The sequence below is a fragment of the Chrysochloris asiatica genome, unplaced genomic scaffold (assembly GCF_000296735.1).
Source record: "Chrysochloris asiatica unplaced genomic scaffold, ChrAsi1.0 scaffold00379, whole genome shotgun sequence".
In the NCBI taxonomy this organism is placed as follows: domain Eukaryota; kingdom Metazoa; phylum Chordata; class Mammalia; order Afrosoricida; family Chrysochloridae; genus Chrysochloris; species Chrysochloris asiatica.
In genome coordinates this window covers 1,636,013-1,659,112 of record NW_006408897.1, presented here as the reverse complement: position 1 = coordinate 1,659,112, position 23,100 = coordinate 1,636,013, and the positions used below count along the sequence as shown (strand labels likewise).

The 23,100-nt window shown below is 36.7% G+C and overlaps 1 protein-coding gene across 2 annotated transcripts in view; it reads right to left on the bottom strand.

The window, feature by feature from the left end:
- Nucleotides 1-23,100, bottom strand: part of XPR1 (xenotropic and polytropic retrovirus receptor 1) — a 240,449-nt gene that overhangs the window by 44,645 nt on the left and 172,704 nt on the right. The window contains exons 7-11 of one of the 2 annotated variants that reach the window (XM_006876428.1): nucleotides 21,977-22,058; nucleotides 14,019-14,209; nucleotides 13,624-13,803; nucleotides 6,563-6,734; nucleotides 5,049-5,243 (exon numbers count right to left, since the gene is read on the bottom strand). In XM_006876428.1, coding sequence (XP_006876490.1) covers nucleotides 5,049-5,243; nucleotides 6,563-6,734; nucleotides 13,624-13,803; nucleotides 14,019-14,209; nucleotides 21,977-22,058 — 820 coding nt within the window. The remainder of the gene's footprint in view (nucleotides 1-5,048; nucleotides 5,244-6,562; nucleotides 6,735-13,623; nucleotides 13,804-14,018; nucleotides 14,210-21,976; nucleotides 22,059-23,100) is intronic. The other variant, XM_006876429.1, reaches the window with a different exon arrangement.

The window sequence follows — 23,100 nt, the reverse complement described above, 5'->3', positions numbered from 1 at the left end:
GTTTGAACTGTAAGGTCGGTGGTTCAAGCTCACCAGCTGTTCCTTGGAAACCCTATACAGGGTCGCTATGGGTCAGAATCGACTCGAAGGCACTTCACAACAACAATCTGCTTAAAATATACTGCCTTAGCCCCTCCCCCTCACAGTCTAAAAGAAAAAAAATTCTTAATGCAGAGCTAACTCTTGTGCCTCCATTCTTATACACCATGTAACATAACCCGAGATACAACCTTCAAACAATACTGAAAATGTTCTCAATAATGCTATTACTATGGCAACTCTTACAGGCTAGTTCTTTGCGAAAACAAAGGCTGCAGAACCTGAACAAGGTTCATCATATCTTTCTTTTCCCTCATAAAATTTATTCGTTGCTATTTGTTCCTGTTGATGTTAAGTGCTGTTGAGTCAGTTCTGACTCAAAGTGACTCTGTAAGGGTTTCTGAGGAATGGATGGCGGTGGGTTTGAACTACCGACCTTGCAGTTAACAGTCCTGTGCTTATCCTACAGTGCCATACCAGGATTCCATTCTTCACCATTGTTAAGTGCCGTTGAGTCAATTCCGACCCACAGTGACCCTGTATAGGGTTTCCAAGGAGCAGCTGGTGAGCTTGAACCATCAACCTTGCAGTTCAAACAACTTTGCAGTCTGACACATTAACCCACAGCACCACACCAGGACTCCTTCTTCACCATAGCACACATATATTAATAGAAAAATATCTATCTGATGAACTGCACTGAATCTGTTTTTGGGGTTGTGTGTATGATTACCTTTAAAGTCTACATTTTCTGATGGTTTTCCTTTGGAGTATTTTCCAAGCAAACAAAGGAAATAAAATTCTACTTCTGATCATCACTCAAATTTTCTGTCAATAGTCCCTCTGAGATGTCATTTCAGACTTTCCCTCCAAGTTTTTCTTCTTTTTGGCAAAATATCTTAGTTGTATAAATATTTCACACATAGCACTCTAAAAAGATCTTTAAATTTTAGGAATATGATTAAGATACATAACTCTCTGAAAAAATCCTTTTTTGGTTTCAAAATTTGACTGCGGGAATATGAATCATGTTCAATGAGCAAATTGTTGTGTTACTCTGGCAAAAATTCAACCACATTCTTAACAGATAATTGCCCATTGCAACCTCCCGCCAAGGGGATTTTAAGTTTGGTTTAGAAAGACCTCCCATAAAGGAACTCATACATATATATACCAGCTCTAAGGAGCAAAAGGAATGACATTTTATTTAGTCACAGTTTTCCTTTATGCCATGCATTAGTTTAAAAGGTGATTTAATCTGCATGACCTTGTTTGATTCTAAGATAAAGCACTGGACTACTAACCACATGGTTGATTGTTCAAAACCACCAACTGCTCCTTGGAAACCCTATATAAGTTTTCCAATGGCACTTTCCAACTCAACGGCACTTAACAATAATAGCACCTCATTTAGACCTTACAATTCTGTGAATTAAAAAGAATACATACTATTCATTTCACTTTAAAGATCTGGTTTACTGGAAAGAGCCCTATGCTAAGAACAGAATTGGTAAGTAGTGTCACTTTTACTACATACAAATTATATGGCCTTTGGCAAGGTAGTGGGATAACTGGAATCCTCTTTAACTCATTATGAATCCAGGTATGTCAAAGAAGAACTCTGCTTCATAGAGTTATTGGTGGCTGAGTTTACAGAAGTAGATCATTAGGCCTTTCTTCCAAAGTGCCTCTGGATGAACTCAAACCTTAAGCATTTCAGTTAGCAGCTGAGTGTGTTAACCATTTGCACCCCTCGGTGCAATTTATGATATTGTCTAGCTTAATATAGACAGTAGGATATAGTTTAGATGTCACGCTAAGAAGTCTTCTCTCAACGTCATACCTAGTTTTTTTCTTGCTTTGTTTATTCTCTGTCTCTACACAGAAAATCACTATTCCTAAATTCTTTGAGGCACGTTTAGACTATGGAATTTGAGTGTTCAGCCTACTGTTTTTTGTCCCACTATTGCAATAGTGCCTTTTCCATATCCCCTCTGTTTTCTTTTTGAATAAAGTCTCTCCTATTAAAGCCTAGATCTGCTTTTTTATTTCTCAATTTGAAAACACATAACTCAGAAGTTGTTCAAAAAACAATACATTGTACCAAAAAAATACCTCCAATTCTCATTTGTACATCTTTAACAAAACTTCTCAAAATTTTCTTATGCAAGAACTAAAAAAGTAACATCAATAAGTAATATAAAGTTGTTATAAATTAGTATGTTGTTGTTGTTGTTGTTATGTGCCATGGAGTCAGTTCTGACTCATAGCGACCCTGTACAGGGTTTCTGAGGCTGTAAATCTTTACGGGAGCAGAAAGCCTTGCCTTTCTCCTGTGGAACAGCTGGTAGTTTCAAACTGCTGACCTTGCGGTTCGCAGCCCGATTCATAATCATTATGCTACCATAGCTCCTTATAAATTAGTATACATACTGAAAATGTATAATTACTAATATTTATAATACTGACTTGATCAACTGTAGATAATAATCAGGGCAATGATAATTACAATCCAGAAAGGAAAAAATTAATCTCTTAGAGCCTTCCAGTGACAGAAAAAAACCAAAACTTTAATTTCAATTTACATATATGTAGCAGACGAAAAGTAAGGGGCTCTGGTAGCGTAGTGGTTACGCATCGGGCTGTGAACCTTAAGATCAGCGGTTCGAAACTACCAGCCGCTCCGCGGGAGAAAGATGAGGCTTTCTACTCCCGTAAGGATTTACACCCTCAGAAACCCTGTACAGGGTCGTTATGGGTCGGAACCGACTCGACGGCACTTAACAACAACAACAACAACAAACATCAATTCAATAAGAGTCCTGGTATGGTGCTGTAGGATAAGCACTCGACCATTAGGGGGGGTTTGAGTCGCAAGGTTGGTGGTTCATACCCACCAGTCACTCCTTGGAAACCCTATACGGGGTTGCTATGAGTTGAAACTGACTCGATGGCACTTTAACAACAATAACAATTAATTCACTAGAAAAGGAAAACAGGATTTCTACTATAGAATTTCTTCATTTTAAAAAACAATAAATCATGGTAAATAATAAATTGCTTTTATATTTTGATTGTTATTGTTAAGTGCCACTGAGTTGGTTCCAACTCATATGAGCCTGTATAGCATTTCCAGGGATTAGTTGGTGGGTTTAAACTGTCGACTTTTTGGTTAGTAGTCTGGTGCTAATCCTACATTGTCAGATTATCTGGATATATTTAATAGAAAAATGTAGCAGTTGTTTTTAATGTCAACATTTAAAATACACAGGAAACTACATCCTTTATGATGATTTTAAACTAAAACTGAAAAATTCTGTCAATTTAAAAATGTAATAGAATTAAAAACTACAATCCAAACCACTGCTTCCCTTGCTTCAGGCTCTTAGGTTTGGAATGTTGACAGATTTGAGGATTAGATTTTCAGTCTTTTACTAAATGATATCAGTATAAAGATACAGTCTATGTTTCAAATAGCTACTGCCATTAATTCAGTTCTGACTCATAGTAACTCTGTACAGGATTTTCAAGACTGCAAATTTTCATGGAAGCAGAAAGCCTCATCTTGCTTCCGTGGAGTGTTTGGTAGGTTTGAACTGCTGATCTGTGGTTAGCAGTACAGCATTTATCATATAGTCAGGCAAAAAAGAAAACAACAGAAAAAAAGCAGTATTCATTTTTATCCAAGATTGGAGAAAAGTACAGGGTTCTTGAGATTTAGTTAAAGGTACCTGCCACAGGGTACCTATTCAAATCAGTGGCCTGATTTATAGCTTCTCTAGTGATAAGATTTCTGAATCCTGATGCATGCCTGGACTAAATGACAGCATTCCTTAGCAAGAGGTAAAATTATGAGAGCACTGGGTATGTGTTTTCTTTGCTGAGGCACTTTGTTAAATTATATCATTTAACAGGAGTGCCTACATGGTGGCAAAATTATTGGTTACATTTATCAACACTACTTTAACTGCTGAATCTACTGCAAAAACTGAAAGTCGTCTATAGTAATGTTATGCAGGACCAAACTCCAAGGCTTATTAAAACAATGCCTTCATTTTTTATGACCTTCACACATGCTTAAGATAAGTACCAGTTTTATAGCTCTAGCAAAAGTTCCTAAAATAACCACCCCAAAACCAAGTGCCATGGAGTCAGTTCCCACTCATAGTGACCATACCCTACAGGACAGAGTAGAACTGCCCCACAGGTTTTCTAAGGTTGTTAATCTTTATGGAAGCAGACTGCCACATCTTTTTCCTGTGGAGTAGACTCTCTTTTAGAGGGGAAAAAAAGATTCACTGAAAAAATGTCACCGAACTATTTAAAGATAAATTTAGTAATATTTCTTTACCACCTACAGATGGTGAAGTGTAGTTTCTAAAGTGTGGGTTGATGTTAAATAGACAAAGAAAAATTCATTTCAGTAAAAGGATTCTAGATACAGTTCTGATTGACAGTTCTTAGAAAAAGGTTAGGAATTCAAACGAGTGACTGTGTGTGGCACAGAACTTAAAAGCTTTTTTCTCCTCCCAAACAGAAGAGCAGTCTCAAGTAATAACAGGTTGCCATGGCGATAAGAAACCAGAGGGATGGAGAACTCAATTTGCAGCTAAATGGGCTGGAAACAATCCTTACTACTTGAAGGAAAGCTATTAAAAATATACAAGGATTGCCAGAGGGTTATCTTTCCCACCTAGCATTTCCCAGCCTCATTAATGAACACGGAAGTCTGAAAAAGAAAATGAAAGCCCATCAAACACAATTCCAGATTTTGAACATCATCACAAATCTTTCCTTTCTGAGTGACTGTGCCCCTTTTCGATAGTACTTATTAGTAAAGATTGCACTTGCTAGTAAAAATTGTGTGCAGGCACAAACTAAAATGACTGACTGAAGCAACTGGAAATTCAATGGGAAAAAAAGGCATGACAAGTGGGAACCTTACCAAAGTTAAACAGATTCATATGTGAAAACCGGTTTTGAAAAATCTCTTGAAGATCATAGAATACCTTTGTGGGTGTTGTAAAGGGCTGCAAACGTCACCGTGAAGAACGTTGTGGAATATTTGCCAGCATTAACTAAATGAGGAAAGGCCCTTTTTGTGTCTCGGTATCTGCGCAGGCACTGGATGAAGCGAAGCCAGGCGGGAATGCATTGAACAACGGCCCGCACACCATATGAATATTTGTGGCAAATTTCTGACCCTGTGAAGATTTCAAAGAAAAAAAAAATACAATAAAAATAAAGCAAAAATTTTGTTCACATCACTTAGCTATACTGTGTCAAAACTCACAAGTCAATGAAAGACAGGAACTCAGTTTCAGAATTACTTAAGTCTTTCTAACTATTTTCAGATTTCTTTGTGGCAGATAAGCAAGTGAGATAAGATATGTCGAGGGTTGTTGTTGTTAGGTGACATCTAGTCAGCACCGACTCATAGCGATCCTATGCTCAGCAGACCGCAACAGTGCCGATCCTTGGCCAAGCTCACTACTGTTACCACGTTTGAGTTCATTGATGCCGCCACCTGGCCAATCCATCTCATTGGGGGGTTTTCCTCTTTTTCTCTGACCCTCCACCTTACCAAACATGTACTAGTGAGAAAAGCTGCCCTCTCAGGTTTCTCTAGGGTATATGACAAAACTGTAGGAAAACGATATGATTAATGGCTACTAATCAAAAAAAGTTGGCTCTGTAACTGGAAACACCTGAAAAATTTAGAAACATCACAAACCCCAAACTACTATCACACATCTACTCTACGCTCTTTGTACGCTTATGATTTTTTTTTTTTTTTGGTGAAGAAATCTACTTGTGTTTTTAAATGAGAAAAATGGAGTTGGCATATCAATTAGTCTTTAAATGTTAGAAATGTATCACAGTGCGAATGACCTACAATACTGGGATCAACCAATCTACAATAGAGCTACAATCCACTGGCAATCAATGAAAATATTCCAGCATTGGCTTAATTAACTTTTGTTACTAGATATTAAATAATATGTCCAAAGTAAGTTTTTTAACATTATGGAAAAATTCCTTTATAACCTGAACTACTGAATTAAAGCTAAAAGTAGGAAAAAGAGAGAAGAAAAACAAGGTGCCAAATAGAAAACAACAATTTATAAAGACTCCCCTAAAGCACTTGGCCTAACTCTAAAGTCAGCATTTTTTAATCACTCTTATGTAATATTATAGAGCAATACTGTGATGGCAAATTATTGGCACTAAAGCAACTTGTGATTACAACCACCAACGTACTAGAACTTTTTTTTTTAAGTTTTAGCTCAAGGATTCTTTAAGTGTAAGTTGTAAATTTCTTGGCAAATGGCTGATAAAATCATAACACATAATTTAAGAGCCAAATTATATCAGATAAAAAAATGCTAAGAGTGCCAAATACATTTAATTAAATTTACAATATTATTGGACGCGTTTTCATCCTAACCTTGAATTTCTGTCACCATTCTCCATAATTCTTAGTTTACACTGGCAGTTGAGTAGTGTGAATATTCTTACCCACCTTTTAAATCATCTGGCAATAGGCCCTCACGTTCATCCCATTTAAGCTCAAAACTGTAGAAGCAAATCATATATTCCAGGTCCATCAGTATCACTGACAGGCTGTTCAGCTGATCGGCCAGCCAGAAATCAGCAAAGCCTACTTTATGGAAAGGGGCTGTGAACACTCGAAACTGGGAGAAAGAAAAAGAATCAGAAACACAAGTAATATTAAATTCTTATAATTGAGACCATGCAACATGATTGTATGATTGTTCTGCTTATAAACAGAAGAGAATGAACTATTTACAAACTTGGCAGTGGTGGCTAGATTGAGAATTAAGAGTAAAGGGAATGAGTTGACACAGAAATAGAAAACAGAAAGGAGAAAGGTGGGCATAGTTTAACTTGAAAGCAGAGGAAGTGGCAGAAGGTAGTAGCACTGAGAGGTCTAGGGTTAGAAACCAGGTTGACTTTTTCTTTGAGATCCAAATCCTGTAATTTCTAGAACTTTCTCCCATCTTTGATAGCTGAACAAAAAAACTCTTCTTTGCTCACAAGGATGGGCAGGGAAGAGGGGTACAGTCTAAAACATACCTTAATCCTCTTGTTCAAAGACTTTTGTTCAGTGATGCCATGATGATGATTATATTCATCCCCAAATTAGGCCACAAAAATTAGTCCTCCAACCACTCCTCTAAATAGCATAGTGGTTACAAGTTGGGCTGCTAACCTCAAGGTCAGCAGTTTGAAACTACCAGCTGCTCTGCGGGAGAAAGATGAGGCTTTTCTGCTTTCTTAAAGATTTACAGCCTTGGAAACCCTATGCAGGGTTGCTATAAATCAGAACCAACTCCATGACATACCATCCACCACCCTTAGAGTCATGGTGTGGCACTGTGGGATAAACACTGGACCACAAGGTCATTTTGAAACACCAGGTCAGCGGTTGAAAGTCATCAGCTGCTCCTCGGAAACCCTATATAGGGTTGCCACAAGTGGGAATCTACTCAACTTCACTTAACAGCAACCACTGTTATGAAAATAATGGTGTTAAAGGTTAAATTTATTGTCCACTAGTCCATGTTAAGGAGCTCTGGTAGCATAGTGGTTACGAGTCGGGAGGCTAATCTCAAGGTCAGCAGTTCGAAACTACCAGCTGTTCCACAGGAGAAAGACAAGGCTTTCTGCTCCCGTAAAAATTTACAGCCTTGGAAACCCTATACAGGGTCACTATGAGTTGGAACCGACTCCACGGCATACAACCACCACCACCAGTCCATGCTGTGTATTCTTTTAAGTGCTTTTAAACGTACTAACTCACTTAATCATAATTCTACAACCTAGATATTACTTAAATTTTCATTTTATAGAGGACCCACAATAAACTCATCCTGACTCATCTATGGAAGCCTGTTTACTACTGCAAAGGGAAATAGTCACATTGTGGAGATTGGGAAGGATTAGACATTAATGTAAGTATACTTCCTTGAAAAGTCTTAGGTGAAGAGGACATGAAGGAAGTTTTAATTTTTATTTTTTCAGACCCTATCTAAGTTCTCTAGTGCTGCTATAACAGAAATACAAGTGGATGGCTTTAACAAACAAATTTATTCTCACACTCTAGGAGGCTAGAAGTCCAAATTCAGGGTGCTAGTTCCAGTGTAAGGCTTTCATGCTCTGTTGGTTCTGGATGAAGGCTACAATACTAAAGGATCAGGCAGTCTAACTCAATCTTTGCACATGGACTTCTGTGACACTGGTAGTTAATTTCTAGGTAAACAACTGACATGGGATAATCTGTCATTACTCTCAAAATCTGCCAAACCCAGCTTCATATTATAGGTAATTCAAAAAAAGTTCCATAAGAAGAGAAGGAGAATCAATTAAAAAAGAAAAACAGCAACGGAGAGAGCTGGGATTTGAAAAGGAAGGGAGTGGAACAAAAATAAAAACAAAGTGGGAAGAAGGAAAACAACAGAAACGAGAAGAAGGAAAAAGTAAATGAGGCATGAGTAAATGCAGGTAAAATATAATCAATGAAGAAAAGAATACAATTATAGTCATTTGTGGATTTACAAAAATTTATTAAGCATTTATTGTGTCAGGTATTGTAGAGCTATAGATACAAATAAAAACAACAGTCTCTACCCTGGGGGTACAAATGATTAATATGTTCAGCTGCTAACTGAAAAGTTGGGGGTCTAAGCCCACCTTTGAAGAAATGCCTGGTAATCTATTTCTTAAAAAACTGTCACTGAACACCTATGGTGCTGTTTTACTCTGACACACATGGGGTTCACTATGAGTCAGATTTAACCCAGTGGCAACTGGTGACCTGAAAGACCCATAGTCCAGTTGTTGCTGCCGTCAATTCCAGTAGGGGAAATAAATATCTAAAGAAATAATTATATCACAATGTAATAAGTGCTAAGATATATACAAAATACCCTGGAAATACAGAGAAGGGATCAAGTCAGAGTTAAGGCCCAAGAGGGAAAATAAACAGATTATACTTTACAATTTCTGATATTTACACATAGTCAAATTCACATCAAATTGATCCAAATTTCCTTTTTGAGTAAGAATCCCGCATCTTGCCCCTTTCCTTTCTTATTCTGACTAAGGGCTTTCAACATCTCCACTTTTACCTTGGGATTCTGATTAAAGTGCTAATAGTATTATGAAAGTTAAGAGATTATTCTGGATATTGTTAGGTACTGTCGAGTTGTCTCCAACTCATAGTGATCCTATGCATAACACAATGAAACACTCCCAGTCCTGCTCCATATCCCCACAATTGCTGTTATGCTTGAGCCCACTGCTACTGCCACCCTCCTAATCCATCTTGTTGGGGGGTTCCTTCTCTTTTTTGCTGACCTTCCATTTTACTAAGCATGATGTCCTTCTCCAGGGATTGGTCCCTCCTGATAACATGTTCTAAGTAAGAGAGACCAAGTCTAACCATGCTGGTTTCTAAGGAGCATTCTAGCTGTACATCTTCCAACACAGATTTGTTTGTTCTTCTGGCAGTTTATGGCACTTTTAATATTCTCCTCCAATACCATAACTCAAATGCATCAATTCTTCTATGTTTTTATTATTTACTATCCAACTTTCAATACATAAGAGGTTATTGAAAATATCATGGCTTGGGTCAGGCGCACCCTAGTCCGCAAAAACTGACATCTTTGCTCTTGAATGTTATCATAAAGAACATGCTAACTTTCATTTTTCTAAATGTTTTTCAAATTAACAAGGGTAAGTAACAAGATGAACTCTATTAATTTCTACTTCTTGAAGATTAGTGAATATTCTTTACATATTTAATTCTTCTATAACTCTTCTGCTAGTTTTGATTGAAATTACAAATATAAGATAAAGTGACTAACAGATTTAACTACTAAATGTTAGTGCGTAAGAATACAGATTATAACCTTACACCAACACTATCCCTTGAAGTGTTTTTAAAATCAAACACCAGTTTAACTAACAGAGAATGTCTGCCTTGAGAGTATCGGTACTTTTAAAGAATTATCTACATGGAACTAACTTGACAGCAATTAACAACAACAACAACATATGGGATCAAACTGACAATAACTTGAAAGATTAGACAGTAACTTTAGGGATCAGTAAGTTTATGTTAACAGGGGAGGAATAATTTGGAAAAGGAAGGCGAGAACGGTGGCAGAATTTTAAGAATGCAATTAGTGTCAATGATTTGTACATACCTAAGTCTCCTTATTTGTAAAATGAGGATTAATAGTAGACCCAGGGTTATTAAAAAAGATTACCTAAATTAATAAATCTAAAATGTACAGAACACAGTTAGGTATAGTGTTTGTTATTAAATGAGAACACCTTTATCTTTTAGTCTTGTAGTAGACACATATGTATAAAATTTATATACTCAACCAAAGATCAGCATAAACTAATTTCTAAATTATATAGCCATGGACTCTAGCTCACTGTAAGAATAAGTTGATACTTGTGTTTATACAGTCTGAGGTACTGTTTATATTTCTTAATTGGATTTTTGCTTTGTGCAAATACAGATCTAGGGAGAGTATGTAGAACTTAATGGGTGTAACTGACCTGTATTAATTTGACAAAAAAGATCCATAACATAATACACATCAGTTTCTCATATAAAAAAGATATCAAGAAAACAACTGGGGTAGAAATATTCTTGCAAATTCACTAGAAATAAGTTTAAAGGCAAGGTTTTTCAATGAGACTTGGACCTGTGCTGAGAACCATCTAGGCTCAGGAGACTGAGAGAGAGAGAGAGAGCTATACCAACGGAGATGGTGCAGCAGAGAAACAGCAGCAGCAGAACCAGATCAGCAAGACAGCATGGTGGGTTCTCATGTGTACAATAGGCTTTGCCAACCCAGTGAGGATCTAAACAGCTCTGTTACACTTGCTGGAGCAGTGCAAAGGGCAGCCCAGGGGATTTAAGGACCAAGGGAGAGGCCTGCCTGAGGACTCATCTCAATTGAAGAACAGTATCAAGTTACTCCTGATCCTAAATTGTAACATACTCTTCAATGAGGTTTATTAGGTACAATAATAAAAACCTATAATCATGAGTATAATTTGTGAGTTCTGTGTAGCCACTGCTGCAAATTATTGAGTCCAGCAGAAAAGTAAAGAGTGCTGTGGTAGGTATGACTTGTGTCAGAACTGGTAAAAAAAAGATAGGAGGCATGTCTGATCTTTGCCTCTTAGGAAGAAGCCTCGGGCTGATGTTAACAGTGGTTCTTTCCTTTCCCCTTGTGAAGTTAGAGGTCAGACTACCACGATACCACTTTTGCTATTACACCTTGTATCATCGTCAATCTATCCCATCAACATGTTCTCATTTATTAACAAACACAAAGAAAATGCATAGATAAATGTCTACTCAGCAGGCAATCACTCTTTTAATAAGAGTAGCTTATCATGCATGAACCACAGCTTGCTATTTAAAAAAAGCAGCCTGCACTACGAAAACCTAAATTGGCATAAAATTACACAACTATATTATCCTGTTACTGCAATCATGTGTTTACAGTAACAACCAAGTTTTCTGAATATCTCAAAATCTCATTTAAATATAACTTTACAGAAGTTTCACATAAACTGAGACAGGAAACAATAGGTGCAGAATTCTACTATGACACACTTGGGGTTACCGTAAGTCAGAATCAACTTATGGTAGCCAGCTTGGTTTTTACTTTAGTGTACAAATTGGTCACTATACTCACTAATCTTCTTTGTATTGTTACTTACAATTGATAATCTGAGAAATAATTACATGAAATCATTCCCAATTGATTTCCAAAGTGAAAATGGTTTAATATAAGAGAGTACGTTGTTGATAAGTGCTGTCAAGTTGGTTCAAACTCACAAAGACCCTGTATAGAGTTTTAGAGGAACAGCTAGTGGGTTTAAACTGCTGACCTTGTGGTTCACAGTCCAGGAGTCCTTAAGAGTATATAGAACTATCTTTGTATTTTCACAAAAAATATTGCTACCATTTTTTCAGGAAATTCCTTGATCCTCATGTTCCGACTGTATGATTTGAAGATCATTAAGAAATAGATAAATTAGATTAAAAGGAATTTATTATTATGAACAAGAATCAAAGTAAGTTTCCCAAATTAAAGCTGATGATCAGACAAGATATTTCTACAGCTTTTGTAGTTGTTGTAAAGGGCTGTCAAGCTGTAAATCTTTACGGGAGCAGAAAGCCTCATTTTCCTCCTGGGGAGCGGCTGGTGGGCTAGAACTGCTGAGCTTGTGATTTTGAGTTCAGTGCTTATCCTACAGTCACCATACCACCTGCTTTTGGAGAGTAGATTTTGCATGTAACAAAATTTCCATATACTATTTTTATGGAATAAATTGTGACCCCTCAAAATAAGTATTGAGTTGGCTGGGCCATACTCTCAGTGGTTTGTCAGTTATGTAATGATATAATTTGGCAGCTATTTAACAATGTAACCATCCCTAATGATGTTATCTGATGATCAAGCCAATTCATTTGAAGGGGATTGGGTGGGATGCAATGCTCTTAATCAGGCCATACAAAGTCTAAGGAGAGTTTCCCTGGGATGTGGCCTATATCACCTTTTCACTTACAAGAGAAAGAAGTAAGCAGAGAAGGGAGGACCTTAGGCTAGATTTCTAATTTCAAGGTTGGAGGTTCAAGCCCATCAGCCATTTCTTGGAAACCCTATATAGGGTCGCTCTGAATCAGAACTGATCCGATGGCACTTAACAGCAACAAGAGACTATGAGAAAATAAATTTATTAAGGTCATCCACTTGTATTTTCTGTGATAGCTATTGTTGTTAAATGTTGTTGAGTTGGTTCCAACTCATAACGCCTCTGCATAGGGTGTCTGAGGAGTGGCTGGTGGGTTTGAACCATCAACCTTGTGGTTCAGACTGACCTTGCAGTCCAGTTGTTATCCTATAGCAACACCTAAGTCAACATAAATTTAATTGGAAAATAATCTTCTTACCACATTTTTAAGAAAAGAAAACGGATAAAGTTCTACATATTACTGTAAACAAACACAAAAACTAGAAATACTCTGCCTTCTAGTTAATTCTCACTGACAGCAACCCTATAGAACAGAGTAGAACTTCCCCATAGGGATTCCAAAGCTATATAATCTTTACAGAATCAGATCAACACATCTTTCTCTCATGGAACAGCTGAAGGGTTCTAACCATCCACTTTTGGTGAGCAGCCCATTGTGCCATCAGGGCTCCTTATACCTTGATAGTTAAATAATCTGTACAATGAAGTAATAAGTAATTACAATGTACAAAATAATTTTAATATATGGCCATTTTATACTCCATTATAGAAGGAAGAAATGAATGAGTGCTCTTCCAGGGTCATGGACAAGTAAGGGATACCAATCAGATGGTATTCTCTACCTCTGAAGCTGGGCACCACTCACATAGACTACAATATGAATGGTGCCTTTTGATGTTGTGCAACCCAGCAGATTTGGCTTTATTCCAGAGGATGCCAATGACCAGTATATCATTCTAAAAGTAGTACACACATTTCTATACTTACTAGCAGTTTAAGCAGCCAAAACCGGGATTTGTAGTAGAAAGTTTTGGTAGGGTTGATAAGAAAGAAAATCATAAATCCATACAGGACAAGTGGATATACATATGTGGGGATGACACTAACTGGAGCAAAGAAGCATGCCAGAAGGCTCAGGCACCACAGTATCCCAAGGAAACCAGCAATCTGGTAAAGAAATGGGAAGACAAAAAGAGAGAGAACATGGCTATTTTTATTTTTAGCATTATTCAGCAGTATCTTTAATAAAACAAAGGTAAGAAAAACATTTTGTCATTAAGTCAATAACTTTCTTCAAGTAAAAAATAGATTCCAATTCCCATGAATCCAGCTTTACAGCTAGTGTAAACTATATTCGCGGAACTTTGTGTTGTTTTGATTACCTCAAAGAGATGCTGATGGGACAAATTGCTTCTTGGATTAAGTTCAAAGATGAGCACATGATTTACTCCAGCCTGTCGCCAACCATATGTGTTGATGCCCAGTAGAAAAAGGAATTCAATCAGAAGAAAGCCACCCCGATAGATTCGTATCAAGGGCCACACACTTCTATCTGTTTCAAGTTTAAATACAGCTGAAAGAATAGGAATTTTTTGGTTAGTTATAAAAATCATCATGTCTTCTTTAATTATCTTTTCTATTTAGTCTCAATGATATAACCTTGGCATAAACAAAATCTAAATCTAGATTATTTCAATAGCCTGATATTCTTTCCCTTTGTCATATCACTCTGTAGAATTCTATGAGAATAAACTTTGACTTGCAAATCATTCCATTATTCCATTAGCTTCTTAGATAAGAGTCACAATACAATGTCTTAGAATCCTAAAATTAGTGCTGTCAACTGGGGATTTCTGACATGACACAACTTTTTTGCTTAAGAAGGATATAATAATCATTTAGCAGACTATATAAATACCTACTTCAGAGTTGTGAAAATTAAAAGAAACTATACACATGAAATCATTTCAATGTCATAAGTGAAAATAGTCAACACCTGTAACTATTACTATGTCATAATTATTATTCATGTTTCCTAATGCTAAGCATGGTTCTATGCATTTTTATGTACATTAATTCATTTATCTTTACAATGGTTCTGTGAGTTAAGAAGTTATCTCCATTTCACCGATGAGGAAACTAAAACACAGAGAGGGTAAAGTAATCTAGTCAAGATTACTGAGTTAGTATAGGGGCAAAGGCAGGATTTGAAAGCAGAAAGTTTTGTTTCCAAGTCTATACTTGTAATCACTACATTCTATTGCACACATGCCTATATAAACATTCAGTATTACTTAATCTGTAACTTTCCATGCCCGACATTCAAGTTCTGAATGATTGATGTCCTGTCCAATTTACTTTCCGCAAGTTTATCTCAGAGTTCCCCTAAATATTAATTTTCAGCTTTAGATGAATCTGATTATATGTTTAACAAGTTTACCTTTTCACATTTGCTTATGTTTTTAACTGTCCCTAAAATGGCCTTGATTTTACTCTATATCACCAATTCAAATTCTACTTACTTTTTAAAAACCCTAGCTGTTCAAACGTTTACTGACTCAATTATTTTTTGTCAACACTTAAAACTGCCTTAGTGATGTCTCCATTTTCCAAATAACTATAGTATTTAGTGTTAGTACCACTCATTTGTGTGATGCTGTGGGTTAATGTGCCAGACTGCAAAGCTGTTTGAACTGCAAGGTTGGCAGTTCAAGCTCACAGCTGCTCCTTGGAAACCCTATACAGGGTTGCTATGGGTCGGAACCGACTCAACAGCACTTAACAACAACAACCACTCATTTGAACTTAATTATATATGACTTTAATTTCTACAGTAAACAGCATATTTAATACTTTAAAAAGAATAAAGTAAAAAATGGCTTTCTTTTGGAGTCAAATAGCAAACATCAGATTTCAAATCCTAGTTATACTGTTATTATTAGGTGCCGTTGAGTCGGTTCTGACTTACAGTGACCCTTATGTACAACAGAAAGAAACATTGCTGGGTTCTCTGCCTTCCTCACAATCATTGTTACATTTGAGTTCAGTGTTGCTGGTAATGTGTCAATCCACCTTGTCAGGGGTCTTTCTCTTTTTTGTTGACTTTACCAAGCATGATGCTCTTCTCCAAGGATTGGTACCTCCTAATAACATGCACAAAGTACAAGACAAAGTCTCATCGCCATTGCTTCTAAGGATCAATTTGGCAGTATTTCCAAAACAGACTTGTTCTTTTGGCAGTCCATAGTGCTTTCAATATTCCTCACCAATACCATGAATTCAAATGCATCCAATTCTTCTTCAGGTCTTCCTTATTCCTGTCCAGATTTCACATACATATGAAAATACCATGGTATTTTCACCTTAGTTCTCAAAGTGACATATTTGCTCCTTAACACTTTAAAGAGGTCTTCACAGCAAATTTACCTCATGCAGCATATGTCCTTGATTTCTTGACTGCTGTTTCCATGAGCATGGGCTGTGGATCCAAGTAAAATGGTATCTTTGATAACTTGAATTTTTTCCTCCATTTATCATGGTGTTACTTTTTTGTCTAGTTGTTAAGATTTTTGTTTTCTTTACATTGAGGAGCAATCCATACTGAAGGCTGTCGTCTTTGATCTTCATCAGTAAGCATTTTAAATCCTCTTTGCTTCTAGCAAGCAAGGTTGTGTCATCTGTGTATCGCCAGTTGTCAAACAATCTTCCTCCAATCTTGATGCCACACTCTTTCTCATATAATCCAGCTTCTCAGATTTCCCAGCATACAGACTGAGTAAGTATGGCAAAACAGAATACAACCCTGTACTCCTTTGCTGATGCGAAACCATTCAGCATCTCCATGTTCTATTCTAACGGTGGAGGCTTGGTCTATGTACACGCTCCTCATGAACACAATTGTTGTTGTTAAGAGTTGTCGAGTTGGTTCTGACCCATAGCGAACCTATATAGGGTTTCTGAGGAGTGGCTGGTGAGATTGAACCACTGACTGTGCAGTTGAAACTAACTTCTCTGCTTTCAGCCAATATCCATCTGAAGACAGTAATGATATCTCTGTTCCATGTCATCTTTTGAATTAGGGGAAATACCACTAGGTTACTTTTCTTTGGAATGGGCACAGATATAGATCTCTTCCAATTTGTTTGCATTAGTTTGTTGAAACATTTCAAGTTGTATTCCAACAATTCTTGAAGGCTTGTTTTTCACCAATGCCGTAAGTGCAGCTTTGATCTCTTCCTTTAATACCCATCAGTTGCTACAGTGACTCTGTGTGCCCCTTCCATCTTCTTTTGCTGCTTCCTGCATCATTCAATATATTGCTCATAGAACCCTTTTAAATTGTAACCCAAGGCTTGCCTTTTTCCTTCTTCAGTTTTTTTCAGCTTGAAAAATGCAGTGTGTTCTTCCCTTGTGATATTCTAATTCCAGGTCTTTGCACATTTCATTATAATACTTTACTTTGTCTTCTTGAGCTGCCCACTGAAATTTTCTCTAGCTTTCACTTTCTCAATTCTTCCAGTTGCTTCAGCTTCTCTTTAGCCGCTCTAAAGTAAATTTCAGAGTGAATTTTCACAACCATTTTGATCTTTTTTTTCTTCCCTGTCTTTTTAATGATGTTTTGCATTCTTCATGTATGATACTCTTGATTTCATTCCACAACTTTTCAGATCATTGGTCATTAGTCTTTAATGAATCAAATCTGTTCTTGAGATGGTCTCTACATTCAGGTGAGATATACTTAATGTCTCATTTTGGATCTTTTGGACTTGTTTTAGCCTGAACTTGTACATGAGCAACTGAAGGTCTGTTCCATAGTTGATACCTGGCCTTGTTTTGGCTGATGATACTGACTCAGCATCTCAATCATCTTTTTCCACAGATATAGTCAATTTAATTCCTGTGTATTCCATCTGGTGCAGTTTATTTGCCTTTTATGTTGTTGGGAAAAGGTATTTTCAATGAGTAAGTCATTGGTCCTGCAAAATTTTATTATGCGAATCTCCAGCATCATTTCTATCACCAAAGCCTATTTTCCAACTACTGATCCTTCCTGTTTGTTTCTAACTTGCATATTCCAATCACCAGTGATTATCAATGCATCTTGATAACATGTTTGATCAAATTCAGACTTGAGAAGTTAGTAAAATTCTTCAATTTCATTATCACTGGCTTAAATGGTTGGTATGTAAATATGAATAATAATGGTATTAACTGGTATTTCTTGGGATGCATATAGAAATATCCTATCACAAGACAGCATTATACTTCAAGACAGATGCTGAGATACTCTTTTTGATGATAAATGTGACTCCATTCATGGCATAGTAAACCATATGTTTGTCTGACTCAAAGTGGCCGTGCCAGTCCATTTCAGCTCACTAGTGCCTAGGATACCAATCTTTAGGCATTCCATTTCATTTTTGATGACTTCCAATTTTCCTAGATTCACACTTCATACGTTCCACTGTCTGATTATTAATGGATGCTTGCAGCTGTTTCTTCTCATTTTGAGTGGTACACAACAGCAAATGGTCCCAAAAGTTTAACTCCATCCATGAGAAGGTGAATCTATCCCAGTCTTATTTTGAGTGCTTTTCAATCCGAGAGGCTCATCTTCTGGCACTCTATCAGATAACGTTCCACTGTTATTCATAAGGTTTTCAGAGGCTAACCTTTCAAAAGCAGTCTGCCTCTCTTTCATCCTAGTCTGTCTTGGTCAGGTAGCTCCAATGACACCTGTCCACTGGGGGTGACCCTGCTGATCTTTAAAATACGGATGGTATAGTTTCCAGCATCACAGTGACACACAAGCCACCATAGTATGACAAACTGACAGATTAGTGGTTGCTAGTTGTACTAGGGAAAAATACTTAATTTTTCTAAGTTTTAGTCACCCTGTTGATCATGTGTATTTTTTTAAGTTAGCTAAGAAAATTAACTGTGAAAAGCATATATCAAATGCTTAACACTATGTTCTGGTATGCATAAATGTAGGATAGGCAATGGACTGGTAAATGCAATGTTGGCAATTCAAACTCACCAGCTGTTCTTGGAAACCCTATATAAAGTTGCTAGAACTGACTCAATAGCACACAACAATATGTCAGCATCCTTTGTGTATTTCTTTATGGTCAAGTAATATTCCATTAGGAGCCCTGGGTGGTGCTATAGGATAAGCACCGAACTGCCAACCACAAAGTGAGCAGTTCAAACACATGTCTCACCGTAGGAGAAAGATGAGGCTTCCCACTCCTGTATAGATTTTACAGCCTCAGAAACCATATACAGGGTTGCTATGAGTCACAATGGACTCCATGGCAATAGGTTTGGATTTGGTTCGGTTTCATATCCCATCGTATATGTGTACCACACTTTGTTTCTCCAGGCACCTGTTAATGGACATTGAGGTTGTTTCCAACTTTTGGGTATTATGAAATGTAATGTAATGAGTACTGGTGTCCATGCTTCTGCTTGTGTTCCTGCCTTTACTACTTCTGCATATATACCTTGGTTTGGGATTTCTGGGTCATATGATACTTCAATTTTCTGAAGGACTGCCAGATTGTTTTCCATAGTGACTACATTATTTACATTTCCACAAGCAACAGATGAGGACAACCTTGCCAACACCTATTGTCTCCCCCTCTCCTTTTTTAAAAATCACAACTGTAAACAAAATACCTCTCTTCACATTTGCTCTATATATGTATTCATGTCCAAGCTGATTTGTAGATACATTGTAGCAATAAAATTGCTTACTAAAAGAGGCTGTATATTTAAATTTTTAATGAACATTTCCAAGTTATCTTTCAAAGGGACTGCAGCAAGTACCTTTACCACTACTCTAGAAGTGCCTACTATTTCACATCCGCATATCCACTGTGAAGGTCAAACTTTCTGATCTCTGTCAAAACAATAAGTGAAACATGGTGTGTTGGTATTGTAGGTGATTAACTAAATAAAGGTGGTACTAAGAATCTGTAAGAGAAACAATGAAGCAGCCACCATCAAAAAATCAAACAAAAAACCCTAAACCTAAAGTTGTACAAGCATTTTCATGAAATGAAATAGCAGGAATATTTGATTTTCAGACAAATTATGAAACACCAAGTTGTGACCCCTTGAGAAATGAAAACAATTATGCACATTTTTAAATGTGAATGTTTGAAGACAAGAATCGTGCTTGTACATGCATTACTACTGCAGTGTTTCTCTCTGACTCTAAATAAACACTGTTATCTTTCTAGTACCCGCTGGGAGATGAATAAGGAGAGACAGCTGGCTTTAACTATTTACCCACCCTCACCCCCTAACACACTCACACAAAGATCAAACAAAGAAAGGCTCTGAAGTGAGAGCGGATAATGCACAACACTAAATACATAAGCCACACACATTCAAAGGTAAATCAGTCTCATTAAAACTGTCTATGTTTACTAAAGAAAACTTCAGCTTCTCTTGAATTAAAACAAAGCAACAACAACAACAAAAATCCCTCACTTTCTCCTCCAACACACTTTCCCATCAGCCAACAAAATCTCTTAGCTGTCTCCTTCTCTTGGTATGCCTTTCATTTCATCAATGTCCAGTGTTAAGTACGATTCTTCCATAAAGCCTTCTTTGATGCATTCATTTAAAAGTAATCACTTGTTCATTTAACAATTTAGAACACTTAACACTATATATTTTGTTATTGTTTTTAATATCTGTCCTAATCTTTTTGTCATAATAAGTTTTATAGGGAAAGGATTTTCTTATCTATATTGTGAAACATGAAATGTCCTTGTTAAATGAATAGTGAATCCTAAAACAACCTAGTAATCAAATTTAAGGTATAAGCTTGTTTTAAAAATTAGAAAACTACTTCAGAACTTAAGTGATGTTCTTAAAACTATAACAACTAATAGTGAAGCTAAGACTAAAACCCAGGCAGACCTCTGAATCTAAGCCAATGTTCTTTCCACAATAGCCAGTTTGATAATCCTAAATCTAGCTTTTAAATAAAGTATTTCCACTTATTCTACATAAGTACACTTAAAAAAAAAGAAGACGAACTAAAACTCATTGTCATCAAGCTGATTCTGACTCACAGCAACTCTACATGACAGGGTACCAGGGTGTGCTCCACCAACCTTTTGGTTAGCAGCCGATTACAAGCACATCACCAGGGATCCTTTAAGTATAACCATTTATAATATAAAGTAACATGTAAGTTATAATATAAATAATTTTACCAATACCAAATAATGACCTCACAGTAAACAATAATAGTTTATTTTAGTAATTGGTAGGAAAGAAAACTCTAAAAATAAAAAATGAAATGCACATATGTTCTCTAAGGTCATTACAACTTGAGTTACAATTTCATAATACACAATCGACAGTCTTAATTTAGAATCATGTTTATGAGGAATGTTAAATGTATCAAGATTATTTCTTGAACATCTGCTATGTGCTGGCAGTGTGTTAAGAACTGGAAATACAAAAACGAAAAAGACGAAAGCCTGTGAAATGAAAAACTTCACTCTACTAAGTGTGGCAATGATATAAACCTTCTTTGTTCAGATACTATAATGACAGATTATAATGGATATTTACATACTAACACCTATTTCTAAATTATGCTCTCTTACAGATTTCATTGAGCATAATTTAATCTTTTATAGTGATACAGTTTTCTTCATAAATTTAATTATTATTCAGTTAACATATACACAGATTTCTGAGGTATATTAGGATTATTTGCCCTTAGACTTCATGAACCTTTTAGGATTTGTGTCTTTACGTATGTGTGTACATTTTATATAACACATTTAACTCTCTCCTCTTCCATCTATTCAAAATTCCACCAATTTTTCTGAGTCTCTATGAGGGAGAGCTTCAGAGAGCTCACACACACACAAAAAAATGGAATTAAAAAATATTGCAATTTTCCTCACAAACTTTTTGAAGCCCCCTTGTATGATGTCCTAGGCAGTAGTTGCTAGGGATACAATAGTAAACAGGATAGACTAAAGCCCATGTATCTAGGAACTTACATTCCAGTGGGACTACTAGAAAACAAGTAAGAATATACTGTCACAGAATTATAAATGTTCAGAAGAAAATGAATGTAGGCGAATAGGAAAACAGGTTAGTTCAGGTAAGCATGCTCAGGGTTTCAGAGGCTGTAAATCTCTATGATAGTAGAAAGCCTCTGTCTCTCCCACAGGGTGGCTGGTGAATTCAAATCACCGACTCTGTGGTTAACAGCACCATGTGTAAACCCACTATGCCACCAGGGCTCCCCAACATTGACATATAAACTAAGAACAATTAATTCAAAATTTAAAGTACTTACCGGCAAGCACAAGAGTAACATTCAATACAATGAATATTCCACAAAACAAGCCAACTCTGAAAGTAGTCCATGCTGGTGCAGGCTGTGGACAGAAAAGCAACATTTCAGGTATAAATGCAAAATATTGATTGCATTTAGTATATGCTGTAAAATAAATTAATAGTGTGAGCTTCAATCAATGGCCTATTAAGAAAACAATACCTTGTGATTTGAATTTTTATAAATAAAAACTGGAGAAACACAATTATCCTATAATATTAGAAAACAGTTGCTAGTTAAAATTACTTTGTTGTAGTTGTTGTTGAATGCCGTCGAGTCGATTCTGACCCATAGCAACCCTGAACAGGGTTTCCGAGGCGGTAAATCTTTTTTTTTTTTTAAAGTTTTTCTTGTGAATTGAATGATAGTTTACATGGGAGAACATCGGTTTTACACTCATCCTATGGTATTTCATTTCATTGCAACGATTACAATCCCCTCCATGCATCATTATTCAACAGCATTTGCTTTGATTCCCTCTGTTTTTTGTTTTTGCATGTATACAAATACACTCAGGACTACAGAATCATTTAAACAACCAAAGAGCACATTCTGCAAGCCTGCCTCCTGGCTGCCAGCACACAGCCTTTCTTCCTCCATGAGTCTAGAGTCCACATCTGTGCTATCTCTCCATGTCATCTCTGCCTCCATCTCTGGTGTCACTGCTTCTCTGGATGTTGTTGTTATGTGCTGTGGAGTCGGTTCCAAGTCATCGCGACCCTACACAGGGTTTCCGAGGCTATAAATCTTTACAGGAGCAGACCGCCTCATCTTTCTCCCGCAGAACCGCTGGTAGTTTTGAACTGCTGACCTTGAGGCTTGCAAACCGATTCGTAACCACTATGCGACCAGAGCTCCATGCTTCTATGGATAGAGTCCAACATTCCGCTCGTGCTCTTCACCCTTGATGGTTCTAAGATCTTCAGTTGCTCCCAGATCCTCTGTTCTTATCATTTTATTCTGTTCTTGACTCTTTCATTTGTCGACTGAGTTCAGTTTGATGCTGCCATGTACGTCATTCTGTACTTGTCGTCTGTTCTTGTTGGTTCTCAGTCCACAGAACTTCCTTTAGGATGTTTTTCATA